Raw genomic sequence first — 17,335 nt, 5'->3', positions numbered from 1 at the left:
CCCCGCGTCCTCTGTGGCCCCCCCGCGTCCTCTGTGGCCCCCCCGCGTCCTCTGTGGCCCCCCCGCGTCCTCTGTGGCCCCCCGCGTCCTCTGTGGCCCCCGCTGTGCCCAGTGATTCCTCCTTTCGTTCTCCACATGCAGAGGGGTCACCGCCTTCTTAATTCACTGACCCCCGATATCTTTGGACGTGTAGCGCAAGCCTTCGCCTTCTTGTAACCGCTCCTCGTATCTTAGCTTTGCTTTTTGTTCTCTGCAGGTGGGTCGGAGAAGCTGCTCAGAGTCTGCTTGAACCTGCCGTACTTCTTGAGATACATTAACCGCTTCCAGGATGCAGTTTCCGCCAATTCCTTCTTCATTATGCCGGCGACGGTTGGAGATGCCACAGCTGTCCGCAACGGGTAAGAACGCTGCTGTTATTGGGGTCATCTGGTGCCGCTCACTTCCACATCAGCAGTAAGTGGCGTTAATGACATTGCTCGTACCTGCCGCAATCGCGCACGCATCCTAACAAACGTGATGTCCTCACCGCCACTCACCCGGAAGCGATGCCACACATCCCCTTTAAGTTTCACATACTTTTCTCAGCTGCTCTATATACTGGTGGTGATCCATCCAGTGTGTACTGCACAGCTCGCTCCTTGGGGCACCAGGTTCTGCATTCAGGAAGGTTTAACCCTTTGTCCTGACACTTTACAGGTTTCACTCGCTTGTCATTGATGTGACCATGGCCCTGGACACGCTCTCTCTGCCCGTCATGGAGCCATTGACCCCTCCTCGACTGAAGGACGTCACCCTCCTGGCCCTGAGCTGTTTGTATGCGGGTAAATGTCGCTTCTGTTCCCTTATTTCCTCTTTCTCCGTGTTCCTTACACAGCCATGACCTCTTCTCTTCCCCTATGTGAAGGTGTAAGCGTGGCTACATGCATGGCGATCCTCCATGTCGGGGGCACCCAGCAGGTGCGGACTGGGTCTACAAGCTGCAAAGAGGAGGACTATGAAAACGACGCAGCCACCATCGTGCAGAAATGTGTACGTTTGTTTTTCTGCTGCCGGCATCTGCGCCTGTCACATGATTAAATCGCACTAATTAACTTGTGTTTTTGATAGCTGGAAATCTACGAGATGATTGGACAAGCGATAAGCAGCTCCAGGAGAGCGGGCGGAGAGGTAGGAGGACTGGATTCTTCATTGCTGGTCATCTGTGCTGGATTCCAGCCCTCTGTATCATGGCGTCGTCACTTCTGGCGTGTTCAGGGTCTGTGGGTTTTGTTTTGTAGCATTATCAGAACTTCCAGCTCCTTGGGGCCTGGTGTCTGGTGAACAGTCTGTACCTGATCCTCAATCTCAGCTCCACTGCCCTGGCAGACAAGGGCAAGGAGAAAGATCCGCTGGCAGCGCTCCGAGTCAAAGACATTGCCCGGACAAAGGAAGGAGTGGGCTCCCCAAAACTGGGCCCGGGCAAAGGGTACGTTGGCACATGGCAGAGATGCGCGCTCATCAAAGGAAACGTTAAGGTTCTATCATGTGATAAAGCTCTATCTCTCATAAGACTGCAATGATCTGTTTCTCCTACAGGCACCAAGGATTTGGAGTCCTGTCTGTTGTCCTCGCTAACCACGCGATCAAGCTGCTCACGTCCCTCTTCCAAGATCTGCAAGTTGAGACTTTGCACAAGGTGATGAATGTCTGCCACTTCATTATACTGGAGCCCGGCGCAGTCATCGCCGTTTTATATATTCGTTCTTTTCTGTACTGTTCTTCCCTTCCTATTCTTTCCTCCCTATCTACAGTGGGTAATTTCTGCCCTCCCTGACAACACAGATGCATACTGCCCTCTCTCCATACTGCCCTCTCTCCATACTGCCCTCTCTCCATACTGCCCTCTCTCCATACTTTAATCAGTTGTCACCTGGTCTCAATAACTCCGATGAAGTAAATAATCAATTAAAAAAAAATTTGTACAAAGGTGTAAAAGCTTGTAAGTTTTGCAGCCAAGGACTCATCAAGACAATTTGTGACCTCTGGATCAGTAAAACTTTCTTTTGAGTTGCTGACTTCAATGATAGTAACTGAAGAACCTGCAAAAACCCTAAATCTCATTTACAACTCAACTTTGCATTTCTTTAATTTTGCTTTTTAATGTTCTTTCTATACAGCAAATCTGGGACACAGACGGCCCCCTGGCTGAGCTCAGCATCGCGGCCCAGAGCACGTCCATCCAGAGAATACAGAGACTCATCGATTCTGTTCCTCTGACAAATCTGCTTTTCACGGTTTTATCTACATCTTACCGAAAGGTGACGGGGTTTCTGAGTTCATTGAGTTTTTTATTTTTTTATTTCTGTGAAGTCACATTTTGGTGTTACATAGTTGTAGACCGTGAGGTTTGTTTTTGGCACAGACTCTTTAATTACATATTAACATTTTTTTTCCTCTTGTGCTCACAGGCCTGTGTGTTACAACGACAGAGGAAAGGCTCCATGAGCAGCGACGCCAGTGCATCCACAGATTCCAACACTTACTATGAAGACGACTTCAGCAGCACAGAGGAAGACAGCAGCCAAGGTAGCGTGCACAACTGTGCTGCTTATTACCGGCATAGGATAGGGGAAGACTCCAAGTCTTGGTGCAAACTCATCAGTGAGACTTTTTAGGCAATAGAGGCAAGTGGATATAGTCGTAGGACCTGGTCCGGCAACCTGGATGGGAGCCATGAGAACCACCTCCTGCCAGGTGGCATTTCCCGCTGTTAAGAGGACAGCGGTTAATCAGAAGAGGAGCCAGGGATGCCGGCTTATAGAAGGTGGTTCTCAGGGCTCCTGTCCTCCGGTTACGGGATTGTGACCAGGCTTCTGCCCCATGGTTATACCAATTTATTTGCTCAGCTCTACTAAAATATATATTTATTTTGGTTCACACCCTGAACTGCTTGCAAAAGTTCTCCCATCAAGTTTGTAAGCCGGTCTGTCAGTCACGTGACTTATTCTGATACTTGATGCGTTCATACAGATGACGACAGCGAGCCCATCCTAGGCCAGTGGTTTGAAGAGACAATCTCTCCAAGTAAAGAAAAGGTGCCACCGCCGCCCCCACCGCCGCCGCCTCTCGAGAGCTCCCCCAGAGCCAAAAGTCCAAGCAAGCAGAACCCTGCAGGAAATGGCAACATCCTGGCCAGCCGCAAGGATCCAGAGCTGGTATGAATCGCGACCTGGCAGTGTTTATAACCTTCCCTTGGAGCCTCTTATTCGATAACGTGACCTCCGTCTTCCTCCAGTTCCTCAGCCTCGCCTCCAACACCCTGAACTTCATCACCAGCTGCATGCTGAACTCCCGCAGCAACTTCATCCGCAACTACCTGAGCGTGTCGCTGACCGAGCAGCACATGTCCACCCTGGCTTGTATCATCAAGGACGTGGACAAGGATGGACTGAAAGGTGCCGAGTCTTTGGATAAGGATGCTGTTACTTTGCTGGGAAGAAGTAGTACTTCACAATTTTTTATTTTTTTCCCATTTTCTAGGCTCATCTGATGAGGATTTTGCTGTGGCTTTGTACCAGTTTAATCATTGCTTGGTGACGTCTGACCTCCAGTCTCCAACACTGCAGGTAGTTGCACTTTTTTTATTTTTTTAAAGGGAACCTGTCAAGTCCCCCATGCCCTCCAACCAGCAGCACTCACTTATTTATAAATTCCCTGCCTAGCCAGCTCTGTATAATATTTTTCTGTAAAAATTATGTTTATATTGTCCCCTTTTCGTATGCTAGTTATGGCTTTGACTAGTTGATGGGGTGTTTCTTGACCCAGACTAGTCAGCCGTCTTTCCATGTTATCACGCCCTGTGGGTGTGATAACATTTGCTGTCGGCATCTCTAGCCCCTGCAAATCTCGCACGCCGAACATTTTGGCAGCGTCCCTGCACCTCTGCGGCTGGGTGTACGCTTCCCGGCTTCAGAGGCGCACTGCGCATGACCGGATGTTCAGAAGATGGCTTCCGGTCATGGCCAGTGCCTGTGAAGCGTATTCCTGGCTGCAATGATGATGCCCAAATGTAGGTGAGATTTGCAGGATCTGGTGAGAACGACCACTCATGCAAATTAGCACGCCCACAGGAGTGTGATAACATGGAACGAGGGCTGACTAGTCTGGGGCAACTAACGCCCCATTAACTAGTTAAAGCCGTAATTGGTGTAGAAAACAGGGACAATATAAAAGCTTTGTTAAAAAAAAGTTATGCAGGGAATTTACTCTTTAGTGAATGCTGCTGGGTTGGAGGGCCTGGGGGACCTGACAAGTTCCCTTTAAATGTTGGTTCGGTTTGTCTAAATTTCTTTAAGAGTGTTATTTTTGTAATTTTATTTTTTCTCCTGCCTTTTTCTTTTAACCCTTTTATTGGCAGAGCGCTCTTCTCCAGCACCTTGGCATTGCTCCACTCAGCGAGGGTCCTTGGCCCCTGTACATCCATCCCCAGAGTCTGTCTGTCCTGTCGCGTCTCCTGCTGCTGTGGCAGCACAAGGCGAGCGTGCAGGGAGAACCAGACGTACCTGAATGCCTCCGTGTGTGGGAGAGGTGAGCTCAGGATATGCTTCAGTTTATACGCTCAGGGCCATACACTATACCAGACTGGCTTCTGTAGTGTTAGAGGGGCTGGTCACTACTGGACCCCGGCTCTTAAATGCCTCAGGAGACTGGCGGTCGGGCCAGACACGAATATGTTCTCCATCTTACTTAATCTTCTTTTTTTATTTCAGGTTCGTTGGGACCCTGAAGCAGAGCGCCCTCCAGGGAGTGGTCCCGGGCGACATAGAAGATGTCAACGTGGATCATCTCCAGCTGCTGCTTCTCATCTTTCACAATTTATCAGACGGGGGACGGCAGGGTATCCTGTTGCTCTGTATACAGACGCTGCAGGACTTGGCCAGTAACCTGGATTCCCAGTTGCCGGCGGTTCCCCTCCTCCTTGCGAGATTGCTCCTAGTATTTGACTATCTCTTACACCAGTACTCCAAGCCGCCGCTCTACCTCTTCGAGCAGGTGAAGTTTGGGATGATTTCTTACGGCTGGTGTGTGCCTTGGGTTCTTTGCTTTTGCTCTTTATGTGGATTGTTTTGCAATGTTTCTTTCTGTGCCGTAGGTGCAGTACAATCTGCTAACCCCTCCGCTTGGTTCTGGGGCGTCACATGAGGGGTCCGGCCGCTCTTCAGCTTTGTATTACGGATTTAAAGAAGTGGAAGAAAATTGGACAAAACACTGCACAACAGGTGAGACTATGGGTACCTGTGTCCTTAATACTAAATCGCCCATCTCGGAGGTAACGATAGGGGTAGCCTCATAATTCGGAGGACATGCTTTTTGACATGTAATATTGGGTCACAGATGCCGCTCCTCAGCCCCGATTCTACAGCATCCTCACCCAGGAAGCCTCCGAGGACGACCTGCACCGTCTTGATGCTGAGGTAGGTCCTTATCTCCGGTGTCCACGGAAGTGCCTGTGATCTACCCAGTGTGACCCATTTTTTATCTTTCTGCAGGTGTGTGAAGTCCTCTTCTCTCGAGTGCTGAAATATGACGACTTGTACACCTCCCTGATTTCCTTACTGGCCGCTGGATCCCAGCTCGACACCGTCCGGAGGAATGAGAACAAAAGCATCAGCGCCCTGGTGAGCGCGTCATCTGCCGTGGGGGGCGCAGAGCAGCGGGCTCGTCATTTTCGGTCTCGTGACGTGTTTTTGTCCTCATCAGGAGGCTTGTGCCCTGCAGTATCATTTCCTGATCCTGTGGAAGATCCTGGGAATTTTACCACCCTCCGTGCACTACATGAAGCAGCTGTCGCAGAGCGTCTCTGGACCGAGTGAATGTGAGATTCTTCACACCTTGCGCTGGGCGTCTCGACTCCGAGTGCCGTCATATCAGCTCTGGATAAAGGTACTGAGCAAAAATGCCCTGCAAATCTTAATTATTGGAAGTAGACATGAGGGTGAACGTTTATAGGATCATCGTCTTGTGTTTAGGATCACATGGTGACGCAAGGATTGAAACCAGAACAAGCCGCGTCAATGACGGAGCAAACGTCAGCCAAGTGCAACTTGATTAAATATGACGTAGAAGTCGCCGAAGAGTATATCACCCGGCAGGTGCGCTCAATTGCTGCGTCTTTTCATTTACTGCTTTGTGCCGTGAAATTGGTGCCAAATTATTGGCTTTTCCATTTTTTTTATATCCTAGATCTCGACATATTGCAGCTCTAATGGATACACATTCGAACAGCTCCGTAAAGGGCCTAACCTGCAGTGTATCTACACGCTGGATGCGATGATCTGCAAGGTGCAAGTGTCTCTGGATGAACATTTCTCTAAATTATCAGCTGAGACCGACCCTCACAAGTCCTCACAAGTGGCGAAGAACCTCCTGCCGGCTGCGTTACAGCTCCTAGACATGTACGCCTCTCTCACCCGCTGTTACTTGCTGCGGAGCCTTCCAGAGGAGGGGATAGAGGAGAAGAAGCTGCAGGGTTATGCAGCCGTGCTTGCAATTGGGTCTTCTCGATGCAAAGCCAACACCCTTGGTAAGTAGCTTTCTAAAAAAAAAAAAAAAAAAAGCTTAAATGGTTAATCCCCCCCCTCCATAGACTAATACAATTTAGCATTTTCCTATTTCTTAAAATCTGCCATTCTTACGATATTAACACGTTTGTTGCCATGGAGTTCGACCACCGTCCTTGCACGCGGTCTAGCAGCAGTGGCCGGTCTCCATGAGCTGCAAACAAATGTCAGTTTGTAAAGAAAGGCTGAGCGCTGTGATGAGCAGTAAATTGCACCGTTGCTTGTATTTACCAGCACCGTCCCTTCATGAAGATGGGACTATCCCTTTAGATACTTAATTTACTTATTAATCTCTCCCCAGGCCCCGTCTTGATCCAGAACCTCCCTACTTCTGTGCAGACCCTATGTGAGTCATGGAACAACATTCACACCAATGAGTTCCCCAGTATCGGTTCCTGGGTAAGTGACTTGTATACTGTGTGTGTGATTGGTGCACGTTTTGCGGTGCGATGCATTAACCCTGTCCTGGCTTATGTTGTAGCGCAATGCCTTCGCCAATGATACCATTCCTTCAGAAAGCTACATCGGGGCCGTGCAGGCCGCCCACCTGGGCACCTTGTGCAGCCCCAGCCTGTCCCTGGCCGCATCTCTGAAGCACGTTCTCCTGTCGCTGGTCCGGCTGACGGGCGACCTCATCGTGTAAGTTCTTCAGTTCTCAAGGTGCATTTGTTTCATCCTGTTGCTGGATTTTTACCCTGGATCGTTGCCATTTAGATGGTGCCCGGAAGATCTGAATTCTCAGCAGCTAATCCAGTCGCTGCTTCCTCTTCTGCTGGAGAGCAGCACGGAGAGCGTGGCCGAGCTGTGCAGCACGTCGCTGGAACGAGTGCTCGGACCGGCCGAGTCTGACGAGTTCTTGTCCCGGATGTATGAGAAGCTGATCACCGGTTGTTACAACATCCTTGCTCACCACTCCGATCCCACCAGGTAAGTGTCCTTATAAGAGAACGAGGTCTTATAATAACCCTGGTCCTCATTCACCATGCCGTCTTCCCTAGTGGCCTGGACGAGTCCATCCTCGAGGAGTGTCTACAGTTCCTGGAGAAACAGCTGGAGAGTAGCCTGGCTCGGAAAGCCATGGAAGAGTTCTTTACTGAGAAGTAAGAGCCGAGATACCGCAGATGTATACGGAGAGTGGAGCCGGGGTGTATACAGCTGACTGTGCTTCTCTTACAGAGGAGAGCTGGTGCAGATAATGATGGCGACTGCAAACGAGGCGCTCTCCGCCAAGTTCTGCAACAGAGTCCTGAAGTTGTTCACAAAACTATTCCAGCTCAGTAAGTAATGTCCTCTCTGGTAAGGAATGCGCAAATGCAGATATTGGTGGTCTCCGGTGATGGCCGGAGCGGGGAAAGGGAAATATTGATGGTTTCCGGTGGTGGCCGGGTTGGTGGGAGGCAAGTAAATAATAATCTTAATAATAATCTTTATTTTTATATAGCGCTAACATATTCCGCAGCGCTTTACAGGTTGCACACATTATCATGACTGTCCCCGTTGGGGCTCACAATCTAAATATTAATTTTCTCCGGCGATGGGTGGGGAGAGGCAAATATTGATGGTCTCTGATGATGATTGGAGAGAGGCAATTATTATTCGTCTCTGGTGATGGCAGGGGTGGGCAGAGGCAAATATTGATGGTCTATGGTGATGGCCGGGGGGGGGGGGTATAGGCAAATATTATTCATCTCTGGTGATGGCTGGGGGAGACATTACTGCGGGATCTATAAGCCTCCGGGCACGTCAATGAGCCTTTCAGGGCTTCTCTAAAAGGATTTCTTGGTGTGCACCTTCAAACTTGCCCTGATCTATGCCATTGGGTAGACACGGGGATGTACGTCCTCCATCTGACTATGTTTGTAAGCCATAGTATATCAGATGACCTCTATGCAGGAGTTTACGGTCAGTAGCTCTCCAGACAGTTAAGAAAAAAAAGTTACGGCAGTGTCTGCAATCCACCGGTGCTGTGCAGGTCATAAGACGCTCTTTTGTAGCCCTATACATGCAGTCTGGGACGTTTAAATTGCTCTCAGGACCGTGGATCAATATACGCAAAACAGAACTGTAAAAGCTTTAATTTTCATCAGTACGACTTTATCCCCCAGAATTACACCCTGCCTGCTCCATGGATCAACAAGTGTGAGACCTAGTAGACGAGCAAACATTTGTCGATCCGGATCAGCTTGTCGCTAATTTATTGCTTTCACTTCACAGCCGAGAAGAATCCCAGCCCCAGTCTGCTGCGCCTCTGCGGCACCTTGGCACAACTCGCCTGCGTGGAGCCATTGCAGCTGCAATCTTGGCTTGTCCGTATGACAACGCCGCCTCCCAAGGACTCCGACCAGACGGAGATAGTCCAGGAAAACCGTCAGCTGCTGCAGCTGCTCACGGCGTACATTGTCCGGGAGAACAGGTGCGTCTCATTCCTCGCAGCGTCCAACCGGTGTTATTTCCGATCATTGAGTTTTTCTTGTGTCTTGCAGCCAAGTTGGGGAAGGTGTGTGCACCGTGCTGCTCAGCACCCTCATCCCGATGGCTACTGATCTCTTGGCTAACGGGGACGGCTCTGGGTTTCCTGAACTCATGGTGGTGATGGCCACTCTGGCCAGCTCCGGACAGGGCGCTGGTCATCTCCAGCTGCACCGCGCGGCAATGGACTGGCTGGCAAGATGGTGAGTAAAATTCTTTGTTCTGCAAGACTGGCACAAATGCCAAGCAAGTAATGAACCGTCCGTCTCTTCCAGTAAGAAATATCTATCCCAGAAAAATGTTGTGGAAAAGCTGAACAACAATGTGATGCAAGGGAAGGTGAGCGCCGCTGCAGCGTCTGTCGGCGTGCACAGCTAGTGTCTTATTATGCAGAATGCACCGTTACTCTTCATCCTTTCTGGTTCTTAAGCATGTGACTATCCTGGAGTGCACGTGCCATATAGTGTCGTACCTGGCGGATGTCACCAACGCATTGAGTCTCGGCGTAGGGCAAGGTCACTGCCACCTTCCCATGGACGGAGAAGAGCGAGCCATAGAGGTGGACTCGGACTGGGTGGAAGAGCTGGGTGTGGAAGAGGACGATTCTCAGGCCGAAGATTCGGTAAGACCCCGGTGAATAGGTGATGACTGGAGGTCTGACTGATCCATAGAAGGGGGAACATTATCCCCTTAAAATGAAGTGGCCGTACATGTCCCGACCATTCTTTATTGGCCCTTTCTGGCAGCCCTTAGAGAATGAATGGAGCTGTGGGGTTTTTTTGCAACTTAATCCAATATTTGATACAACAAAAAACTTAAATACTATAAAAATGGTTCAAAATGTTCCTGGAGGAAGCCATGGGGTTCAAACAATAAGACTCTGCAGCACAGTCCCGCACTCCGCTCCAGTGCTGCCGAGGCGCGTACAATAACGCCAGTGACATGACCGCTGCAGGGTTCATAGTGATGATTCTAATCAGCAGTCTGGTCACTGGTGGTCTGTCGTCACCCATCCCATCTCTGCAGAGACCAACTGGGTGGCAGCGGTGGAGCAGAGGCGAGGGTGCCATATTTTACGGTGTCAACTTTATAGCTGCCCCCAGAAATATGCGCCTATTGATGGGAGAAGCCCTGTAGTGAGGTCCATCGTTCTGTGTGATGCCTCTGACACATGGATGCATATCTTCATTCTAGGATGAAGATTCGCTCTGTAACAAGCTCTGTACATTCACAATCACCCAGAAAGAATTCATGAATCAGCACTGGTGAGTCTGACGTTACCGACGCGCTTTTATCCGTGAAATGTACGGTGACCGTGAGACGCACGCACATTACGTCTGTCGTCAGCCGCTGTATTAATGCAGGTTACACACTTCACAGGTATCACTGTCACACCTGTAAGATGGTGGATGGGGTCGGGGTGTGCACAGTCTGCGCCAAGGTCTGCCACAAAGACCACGAAATTTCCTACGCAAAGTACGGTTCGTTTTTCTGTGACTGTGGAGCCAAGGAAGATGGCAGCTGCATGGTGGGTCGTCGTCTCTACCATCCACCGCTCGATCAAGGTGCCGTTCACATAAAACTAAGCACGACTTCTTCCCTTAGGCTTTAGTTAAAAGAACCCCGAGCAGCGGTATGGGATCCACTATGAAAGAATCTGCCTTCCAGAGCGAACCTCGTCTTCCAGAAAGCGCCATCCGGCACCCCGGCTCTGCCCTCACAGACAAGGGAAAAGTGACCATCAGCGACGGCAAAGGAGACGACGAGAAGCCAAAGAGGAGCAGCTTGTGCCGTAACATCGAGGGCTGCCGCGAGGAGCTGCTGTGCCAGGTGTGTGCCGCATGGCGTGACGGGTGCTGTCTGGTGCAATGTTGCCGTTAAGATCCCTCATTCAAATTCATGTCTTGGTCTTCCATGAAATTCTCTTTCTTGCAGACCAATGTTTCTTTTGCACCGTTGATTTTGGATATGTTGAACTTCCTGATGAGCCCCGTACGGAGTAACTTCCAGCAGGCTTCTGCGGTTGGGAGTAGTAGTCGTGCTCAGCAAGCTCTGGACCAGCTGCACACTCTGGAGAAAAGCGTGGAAATGACGGACCAGCTGATGGTGAGGAACACAGAATTGGATGACCAGCACCCCATAGAGAGGTGGACAGACCTGTAATATTAGTGACTTTCAGGTCCCGACTTTGGGCTCGCAGGAAGGAGCATTCGAGAACGTGAGGATGAATTACAGCGGCGATCAGGGCCAGACCATCCGACAGCTGATCAGCGCTCATGTATTGCGCAGAGTCGCCATGTGCGTCCTGTCGTCTCCCCACGGCAGGAGGCAACACTTAGCCGTCAGTCACGAGAAGGGAAAGGTGAGCGTGGAACTAATGTTATGTAACACACATTCTGGCAGTCACTTATAAGCAGCCATCGTTGACTCTGAGGCTGGGGAGAGTGACTCTCGTGTGTGGTTATTGTGCGTATTTGCTATAATTGTGAAGCCGTTCATTGCCTTGTGATCGGATCCTCCTTCAGAGACTTTCATAGACTTATTACTATTTCTTTCCTCAGATTACAGTATTGCAGCTTTCAGCGCTGCTGAAACAGGCCGATTCCAGCAAGAGGAAGCTCACCCTGACGCGTCTGGCCTCGGCTCCGGTCCCGTTCACTGTCCTCAGCCTCACTGGCAACCCATGCAAAGAGGATTACCTGGCTGTGTGCGGGCTGAAGGTTCGCTTTCTTGAGCTGATTTATTCTTTTCACAGTAATTCCACACTAGGTTTTGGTCCTGATCGATCGTTTTGTTTCTCTCAACCTCCTAGGACTGTCATGTGCTGACGTTCAGCGGCTCAGGGTCAGTTTCCGATCACTTGGTCCTTCATCCCCAACTTGCCACTGGCAACTTCATCATTAAAGCAGTCTGGCTGCCCGGCTCCCAGACCGAGCTGGCCATCGTCACTGCTGACTTTGTTAAGGTTGGTAAAACCATTCGGAGAGCGTATAAAATGTGTCCGTGCGGAGGATCTAGTAATGAACGTTGTGACGGTGCGGCCATTTATCTTCCAGGTCTACGATCTGTCGTCCGACGCTCTAAGCCCGACCTTCTACTTCTTGCTGCCGAGCTCCAAGATCCGAGACGTCACCTTCCTGTTCAATGAAGAAGGGAAGAACATCATCGTGATCATGTCTTCTGCCGGCTACGTGTACACTCAGCTGATGGAGGAGTCCAGCAGTGCTGTGCACGGCCCGTTTTATGTCACCAACGTTCTGGAAGTCTCTCACGAAGATCTGAAGGTTTGTGAATCGCGGTGTTCAGTATTCAATCCTAAGCGTTTCTTACAAAGCTTCCGTTTCTGACTGTTCTGCTTTTCCATCTGTTACAGGACAGTAACGGTCAGGTCGCAGGCGGCGGCGTGTCTGTGTATTATTCACACGTTCTCCAGATGCTTTTCTTCAGTTATTGCCAAGGGAAATCCTTTGCTGCCACCATAAACCGATCTTCGCTGGAGATAGTCTTGCTCTTCCCCATCAATATAAAGAGGTGAGATGACTCTGCCCCTTATTCCTTGGCCGTGCGGAGCCTCTGTCATCAGTTGTCAGAGATATGTGCATGACCCGTTGTCAGTCATTTGTGCAGAATTTGGTGCTACTGATTACTCAAAAGCTTTTAATTTTGTTCTTTCCACATCATTTCATTATACAGTTCCAATGGAGGAAGCAAGACCTCCCCCGCTCTCTGCCAGTGGTCCGAAGTCATGAACCACCCTGGTCTAGTGTGTTGTGTTCAGCAGACCACAGGGGTCCCATTGGTGGTCATGGTCAAACCCGACAGTTTCCTCATCCAGGAAATAAAGACGCTGCCAGCAAAAGCCAAGGTAAGTATAGAGCAGGTCGGCCGTCGTGCACAACGTAGCGTCCGTGCTGTTGAGTCTTACCTGCATTCTCCTTGTAGATTCAGGACATGGTAGCCATCCGGCACACGGCCAGCAACGACCAGCAGAGGACGACCATGATTCTTCTGTGTGAGGATGGCAGCCTGCGTATTTACATGGCCAATGTGGAGAACACGTCATACTGGCTCCAGCCGTCCTTGCAGCCCAGCAGCAGCATCAGCATCATGAAACCTGTGCGGAAACGCAAGCCGGCCGCCGTCAGTGAGTAGCAATTAATGCCGCCTCCGTATGGCAGCGTGTGTCGGGTGCGGCAGGTCTTTAAGGGTAATGCAGTGATTTCTCTTTCTGAAGTGACACGGGCGTCGAGTCAAGTCACCTTTCCCATCGATTTCTTTGAGCACAACCAGCAGCTCACAGACGTGGAGTTTGGCGGGAACGACCTGCTCCAGCTATACAACGCCCAGCAGATAAAGCATCGCCTGAACTCTACCGGGATGTACGTGGCCAACACGAAGGTACGCAGAGCGAAACACAGCGCCGGGGTCACCTCTACAGCCGCATGGCTAATTATTGATTGTCCCCTCTGACAGCCCGGAGGATTTACTGTGGAAGTCACCAACAACAACAGCACCATGGTGATGACGGGGATACGGCTTCAGATCGGCACCCAGGCCATCGAGCGGGCACCTTCCTATATCGAGATGTTTGGTCGCACAATGCAGCTCAATCTCAGCCGAGCGCGATGGTTCGACTTTCCGTTTACCCGAGAGGAAGCATTACAAGCTGATAAGAAACTCGCCATATTCAGTAAGTGCTTTCTGCCCCCTGTAATAAACTGTTCTTGTTGGGGTCCCTGTGTCAGCGCAGAGTCTCCCATTGTCATCACATTTACAGAGCTGCAGCCGAACTGTGAGCTCTGCCCGACTGGAGCCATTCACAGCCGGTGAGCTCACTGATTGGCAGCAGTGCTGTAGATAAAACATCGGGAGCAGCGGCAGAGACTGGACCAAGGGAGGGTGAGAAAAGCATATAAAAAAGCTGGAAGCAGTGGCTTAAAACCCCTTTAAAAATTATCAAAAGTTAACGTGTGATGAGAAGCCCCTCCTACATTTGCTTTGTAGGCTTATTACATATTGGGGGCTTGATGCCGCAATCCTTAGGGACTGGTTGAAAGACTTGTTTCCTCATTTGCTTGTGGTTTAATATTGTGGCCTTTATTTCCTTGGTTTTGCTTCTTTCAGTCGGGGCCTCCGTGGACCCAGCCGGGGTCACAATGATTGACGCCATTAAAATATATGGAAAAACAAAGGAACAGTTTGGCTGGCCGGATGAGCCCCCTGAGGAGTTCCCCTCTGCCTCAGTAAGCAGCGTTTGCCCCCCGAACCTAAATCAAAACAATGGATCCACAGATGGCGAGACCGCTGCACCGCCCTCGTGTAATGGCACAGTCATTGAAAGGTGAGCAGCGGTTCGGCCGGCACATCCGATGTTTCCCCTGAGCAGGGTCGGCACCGGCTAATCATGTGTTCACACTCTGGGGTTCCTCCTGAGTTTGGGCCCCATTTTCTCTCTCGGCTTCACATGTTTTTTTTATTTTTTTTTGTTTTTATTTTATTTTTTTCTTTGCTCCTCAAAAGTTCTGACCCCGAACCTTTAACGATCTTGGACCGGTTAGTACGTCTTCCTTACTCTGCACGAGTGAGTGTGCGCACCGTCCCCGCTGGTGTACTACCTCCTGCGCTTGTTTGAGTTTTTGGCCCCGAGTGCATGGCGGTGTCTGGGTATCTCAGTGGTTGTCGGCGAGTCCCGCCAGCCATTGTAGATGATGGTGTATGGCGGATAATGACCGCGGAGCTTTGGGCATGACCAGTTTAGGATCAAAAAGGTCCGTCATTAAGTAAAAGCTCCTATGAAACCACCGGAACGACACGGGACACCACAAAACGTAGTCTGATGTTGGCACAGGCCTGTGGCTTTGAGCGGCTTGGCTTGCACCCAGGCACCTTTTCTTGCATTAACCCTTCACCTTTGTGACTTCCGACCTTTTTACCTGATAAGCCTTAACACAATGAAGCCGTAGTCCTTGTCGTAGGCTGTAAGCGTAGAAGCTTAAGATATGGCAGAGCTGCTGTTCTAGAGAAGTCCCTGACCTGCTGCGACTTGTTCTCTGTACAGGTTGGTGGGAAGTTCCCTCGAAGCTTTGGAAAGCTGTTTTGCCTTCGGACCGCTGCCGGAGAAGGTAGGTGCTTTTTCTTGGCTTATATCTGCCTTCCATCAGTCGCACACTAATTATTCTGATTATTTGGCTTAGGAGAAGAACAAAGCGTCGGCTCTGGAGTTGGCGACCGTCCTGCTCTCCATGCCTACGCCATCCAGCGTCCAGCTCCAGACCAAGAGTCTGCTGGCCAGTCTGCACACGAGCCGCTCTGCGTACCACAACCACAAGGTAAGAACCTGAATGTATGAGGGGGGGGTCCTGCAGCTCTCCACTCACGGCACTGGGGTCATGACGGTCTGGTCCCTCCTGTGCAGGATCAGGCTCTGCTGAGCCACGCCGTACAGTGTCTCAACTCCTGCACGCACGATGGAAAGGACTTGGACCCAGAAGTGTTCCAGAGACTGGTGATCACCGCCCGCTCCATCGCCATCATGCGCCCAAACAACCTCGTTCACTACACCGATTCCAAGTTACTTTCTGCAGAGACCGGTGAGTGCACGGCCGATGTCTGTAGGTCACTGACAAACTGACTTACTTTGGAAAATACGTTAAAAAAAAATCATTTTTTTTTTTTTTTTTTTCTCTTTTAGATATCGATGAAAGTAAAGATGTCGTGAAGACCGGAGAAGGAGAAGACGGGTATGCCTTCATTACACAACTGGTCAACCAGTTCTGGAAACTACATGCATCCAAACCCAAGAATGCCTTCCTGGCCCCGGCGTGTCTACCAGGTGTGTGGCTCACGGGTCTCCCTCCTTGTGACATTAGTCTCCAGCATATATCAATCCTGTTCTGTTTTCTGCAGGTCTTACCCACGTGGAGGCGACAGTCAATGCCTTAGTGGACATCATACACGGATACTGCACATGTGAACTGGACTGCATTAACCTGGCCTCTAAAATCTACATGCAGATGTTGCTGTGCCCGGTGAGAGCCCGCTCCAGAGGACTAATGGATGGAGGTGTTGGGAACGTGTTATCTGTAGAAAAAAATGCGCCTCCACCCAGTCTCTCTCTCCGGTGCTGCCGCCCCCTGTCTCTCCTGTTTGGCCCCCGATCTGACCTCTCCTAGGTGCAGGGTGTCTGGGGCTGCATCAGGTCCTCATTTTCTTGCTCTATTTCCAGGATCCATCTGTAAGCTTCTCCTGCAAACAGGCTCTAATTCGGGTGCTCCGTCCTCGGAATAAACGCCGTCATGTGACTCTTCCGTCCTCACCGCGCAGCAACACGCCCGTGGGTAAGAGCGGCCTTCTATCGACAGGAGCCGTCGAGTCCTGAGCCAGGTTTCCCTCTTGTGATGTGTGACTAGATGATTGAACCCTCTCGGTGTCACAGCAGCGAGTTTTTCCTCTGACATGACGTCCGTGTTATTCCGGCTGAGATACCCACCTCCTCCTTTTTACCCCCAAAGACTGGAGCTTCTCGCCGGACACCCGTACATCATCCTTTCAATTCCCTCTAGGTTGGAGAGCTTGGTTTCCTTCAGGTGTGGCTGTCATTAGGATGCCTCCGCCATACAAGGACCTCTTTAACCGTGAGCACTTGGGTTTCTATCACCCTTGGCTAGGAAGGGTCTCCTTTCATTGTGGTGGTTATAGTGGTGTCACATGCAGGCAGCCATGTTGTTTAGTTGGTTGCGAGCGAATGAGGTTTTTTTTGATCATCTGTTTCTGGCCCAGGGGACAAGGACGACGACGATGATGACGAAGCAGAAGACAAAATCCAGACTTCAGGGATGGCAAATGGAGAACACATCCGACAGCAGAGCCAAGAGCAGAACGAGGTCGACCACGGAGACTTTGAGATGGTGGTGAGAATTGTGTGTACTGACTGAGCGTCTCTTGTAACTTTACTTTTCACCACTTTGCGTAGTTTGATAGGAAAATCTAAACACCGTTGCCTTTTATTTTATTAGTCTGAGTCCATGGTCCTGGAGAGCGCCGATAGCGTCAACAATGGCAACCCATCACCTTTAGAGGCTCTGCTGGCTGGAGCCGAAGGATTCCCCCCAATGCTGGACATCCCACCGGATGCGGATGATGAGACCATGGTGGAGTTGGCCATCGCTCTGAGTCTGCAGCAAGATCAGCAGGGTAGGTTAGCGATTACTGCCATCTGTCATGCCGGGATAACCCCGGGTCTGCCGACCAACACGCTGACCGTCCTC

At 50.5% G+C, this 17,335-nt stretch overlaps 1 protein-coding gene across 14 annotated transcripts in view; it reads left to right on the top strand.

Annotated features, from left to right (window-relative positions):
- The window catches only part of UBR4 (ubiquitin protein ligase E3 component n-recognin 4), a 49,754-nt gene that overhangs the window by 11,159 nt on the left and 21,260 nt on the right, over nucleotides 1-17,335 (top strand). For 5 of the 14 annotated variants that reach the window (XM_069742011.1, XM_069742009.1, XM_069742008.1 and 2 more), the window contains exons 7-58: nucleotides 257-398; nucleotides 697-821; nucleotides 905-1,029; nucleotides 1,108-1,167; nucleotides 1,278-1,465; nucleotides 1,576-1,675; nucleotides 2,157-2,297; nucleotides 2,448-2,565; nucleotides 3,010-3,194; nucleotides 3,275-3,434; nucleotides 3,520-3,605; nucleotides 4,397-4,566; nucleotides 4,749-5,031; nucleotides 5,132-5,258; nucleotides 5,374-5,453; nucleotides 5,529-5,657; nucleotides 5,740-5,922; nucleotides 6,009-6,131; nucleotides 6,223-6,562; nucleotides 6,901-6,998; nucleotides 7,081-7,238; nucleotides 7,314-7,526; nucleotides 7,598-7,699; nucleotides 7,776-7,876; nucleotides 8,814-9,012; nucleotides 9,083-9,271; nucleotides 9,344-9,407; nucleotides 9,499-9,690; nucleotides 10,263-10,333; nucleotides 10,449-10,596; nucleotides 10,674-10,898; nucleotides 11,004-11,174; nucleotides 11,248-11,430; nucleotides 11,630-11,788; nucleotides 11,881-12,033; nucleotides 12,125-12,352; nucleotides 12,442-12,599; nucleotides 12,762-12,933; nucleotides 13,011-13,212; nucleotides 13,285-13,466; nucleotides 13,542-13,758; nucleotides 14,193-14,409; nucleotides 14,589-14,621; nucleotides 15,127-15,190; nucleotides 15,263-15,397; nucleotides 15,484-15,658; nucleotides 15,760-15,900; nucleotides 15,975-16,096; nucleotides 16,294-16,405; nucleotides 16,631-16,702; nucleotides 16,848-16,987; nucleotides 17,084-17,261. In XM_069742011.1, the coding sequence (XP_069598112.1) occupies nucleotides 257-398; nucleotides 697-821; nucleotides 905-1,029; nucleotides 1,108-1,167; nucleotides 1,278-1,465; nucleotides 1,576-1,675; nucleotides 2,157-2,297; nucleotides 2,448-2,565; nucleotides 3,010-3,194; nucleotides 3,275-3,434; nucleotides 3,520-3,605; nucleotides 4,397-4,566; nucleotides 4,749-5,031; nucleotides 5,132-5,258; nucleotides 5,374-5,453; nucleotides 5,529-5,657; nucleotides 5,740-5,922; nucleotides 6,009-6,131; nucleotides 6,223-6,562; nucleotides 6,901-6,998; nucleotides 7,081-7,238; nucleotides 7,314-7,526; nucleotides 7,598-7,699; nucleotides 7,776-7,876; nucleotides 8,814-9,012; nucleotides 9,083-9,271; nucleotides 9,344-9,407; nucleotides 9,499-9,690; nucleotides 10,263-10,333; nucleotides 10,449-10,596; nucleotides 10,674-10,898; nucleotides 11,004-11,174; nucleotides 11,248-11,430; nucleotides 11,630-11,788; nucleotides 11,881-12,033; nucleotides 12,125-12,352; nucleotides 12,442-12,599; nucleotides 12,762-12,933; nucleotides 13,011-13,212; nucleotides 13,285-13,466; nucleotides 13,542-13,758; nucleotides 14,193-14,409; nucleotides 14,589-14,621; nucleotides 15,127-15,190; nucleotides 15,263-15,397; nucleotides 15,484-15,658; nucleotides 15,760-15,900; nucleotides 15,975-16,096; nucleotides 16,294-16,405; nucleotides 16,631-16,702; nucleotides 16,848-16,987; nucleotides 17,084-17,261 (7,839 nt within the window). The remainder of the gene's footprint in view (nucleotides 1-256; nucleotides 399-696; nucleotides 822-904; nucleotides 1,030-1,107; nucleotides 1,168-1,277; nucleotides 1,466-1,575; nucleotides 1,676-2,156; nucleotides 2,298-2,447; nucleotides 2,566-3,009; nucleotides 3,195-3,274; nucleotides 3,435-3,519; nucleotides 3,606-4,396; nucleotides 4,567-4,748; nucleotides 5,032-5,131; nucleotides 5,259-5,373; nucleotides 5,454-5,528; nucleotides 5,658-5,739; nucleotides 5,923-6,008; nucleotides 6,132-6,222; nucleotides 6,563-6,900; nucleotides 6,999-7,080; nucleotides 7,239-7,313; nucleotides 7,527-7,597; nucleotides 7,700-7,775; nucleotides 7,877-8,813; nucleotides 9,013-9,082; nucleotides 9,272-9,343; nucleotides 9,408-9,498; nucleotides 9,691-10,262; nucleotides 10,334-10,448; nucleotides 10,597-10,673; nucleotides 10,899-11,003; nucleotides 11,175-11,247; nucleotides 11,431-11,629; nucleotides 11,789-11,880; nucleotides 12,034-12,124; nucleotides 12,353-12,441; nucleotides 12,600-12,761; nucleotides 12,934-13,010; nucleotides 13,213-13,284; nucleotides 13,467-13,541; nucleotides 13,759-14,192; nucleotides 14,410-14,588; nucleotides 14,622-15,126; nucleotides 15,191-15,262; nucleotides 15,398-15,483; nucleotides 15,659-15,759; nucleotides 15,901-15,974; nucleotides 16,097-16,293; nucleotides 16,406-16,630; nucleotides 16,703-16,847; nucleotides 16,988-17,083; nucleotides 17,262-17,335) is intronic. The other 9 variants (XM_069742019.1, XM_069742017.1, XM_069742016.1 and 6 more) reach the window with 7 other exon arrangements.

The sequence above is a fragment of the Ranitomeya imitator genome, chromosome 10, assembly GCF_032444005.1.
Source record: "Ranitomeya imitator isolate aRanImi1 chromosome 10, aRanImi1.pri, whole genome shotgun sequence".
NCBI classification, from domain to species: domain Eukaryota; kingdom Metazoa; phylum Chordata; class Amphibia; order Anura; family Dendrobatidae; genus Ranitomeya; species Ranitomeya imitator.
This window is presented reverse-complemented; position numbering and strand designations above follow the sequence as displayed.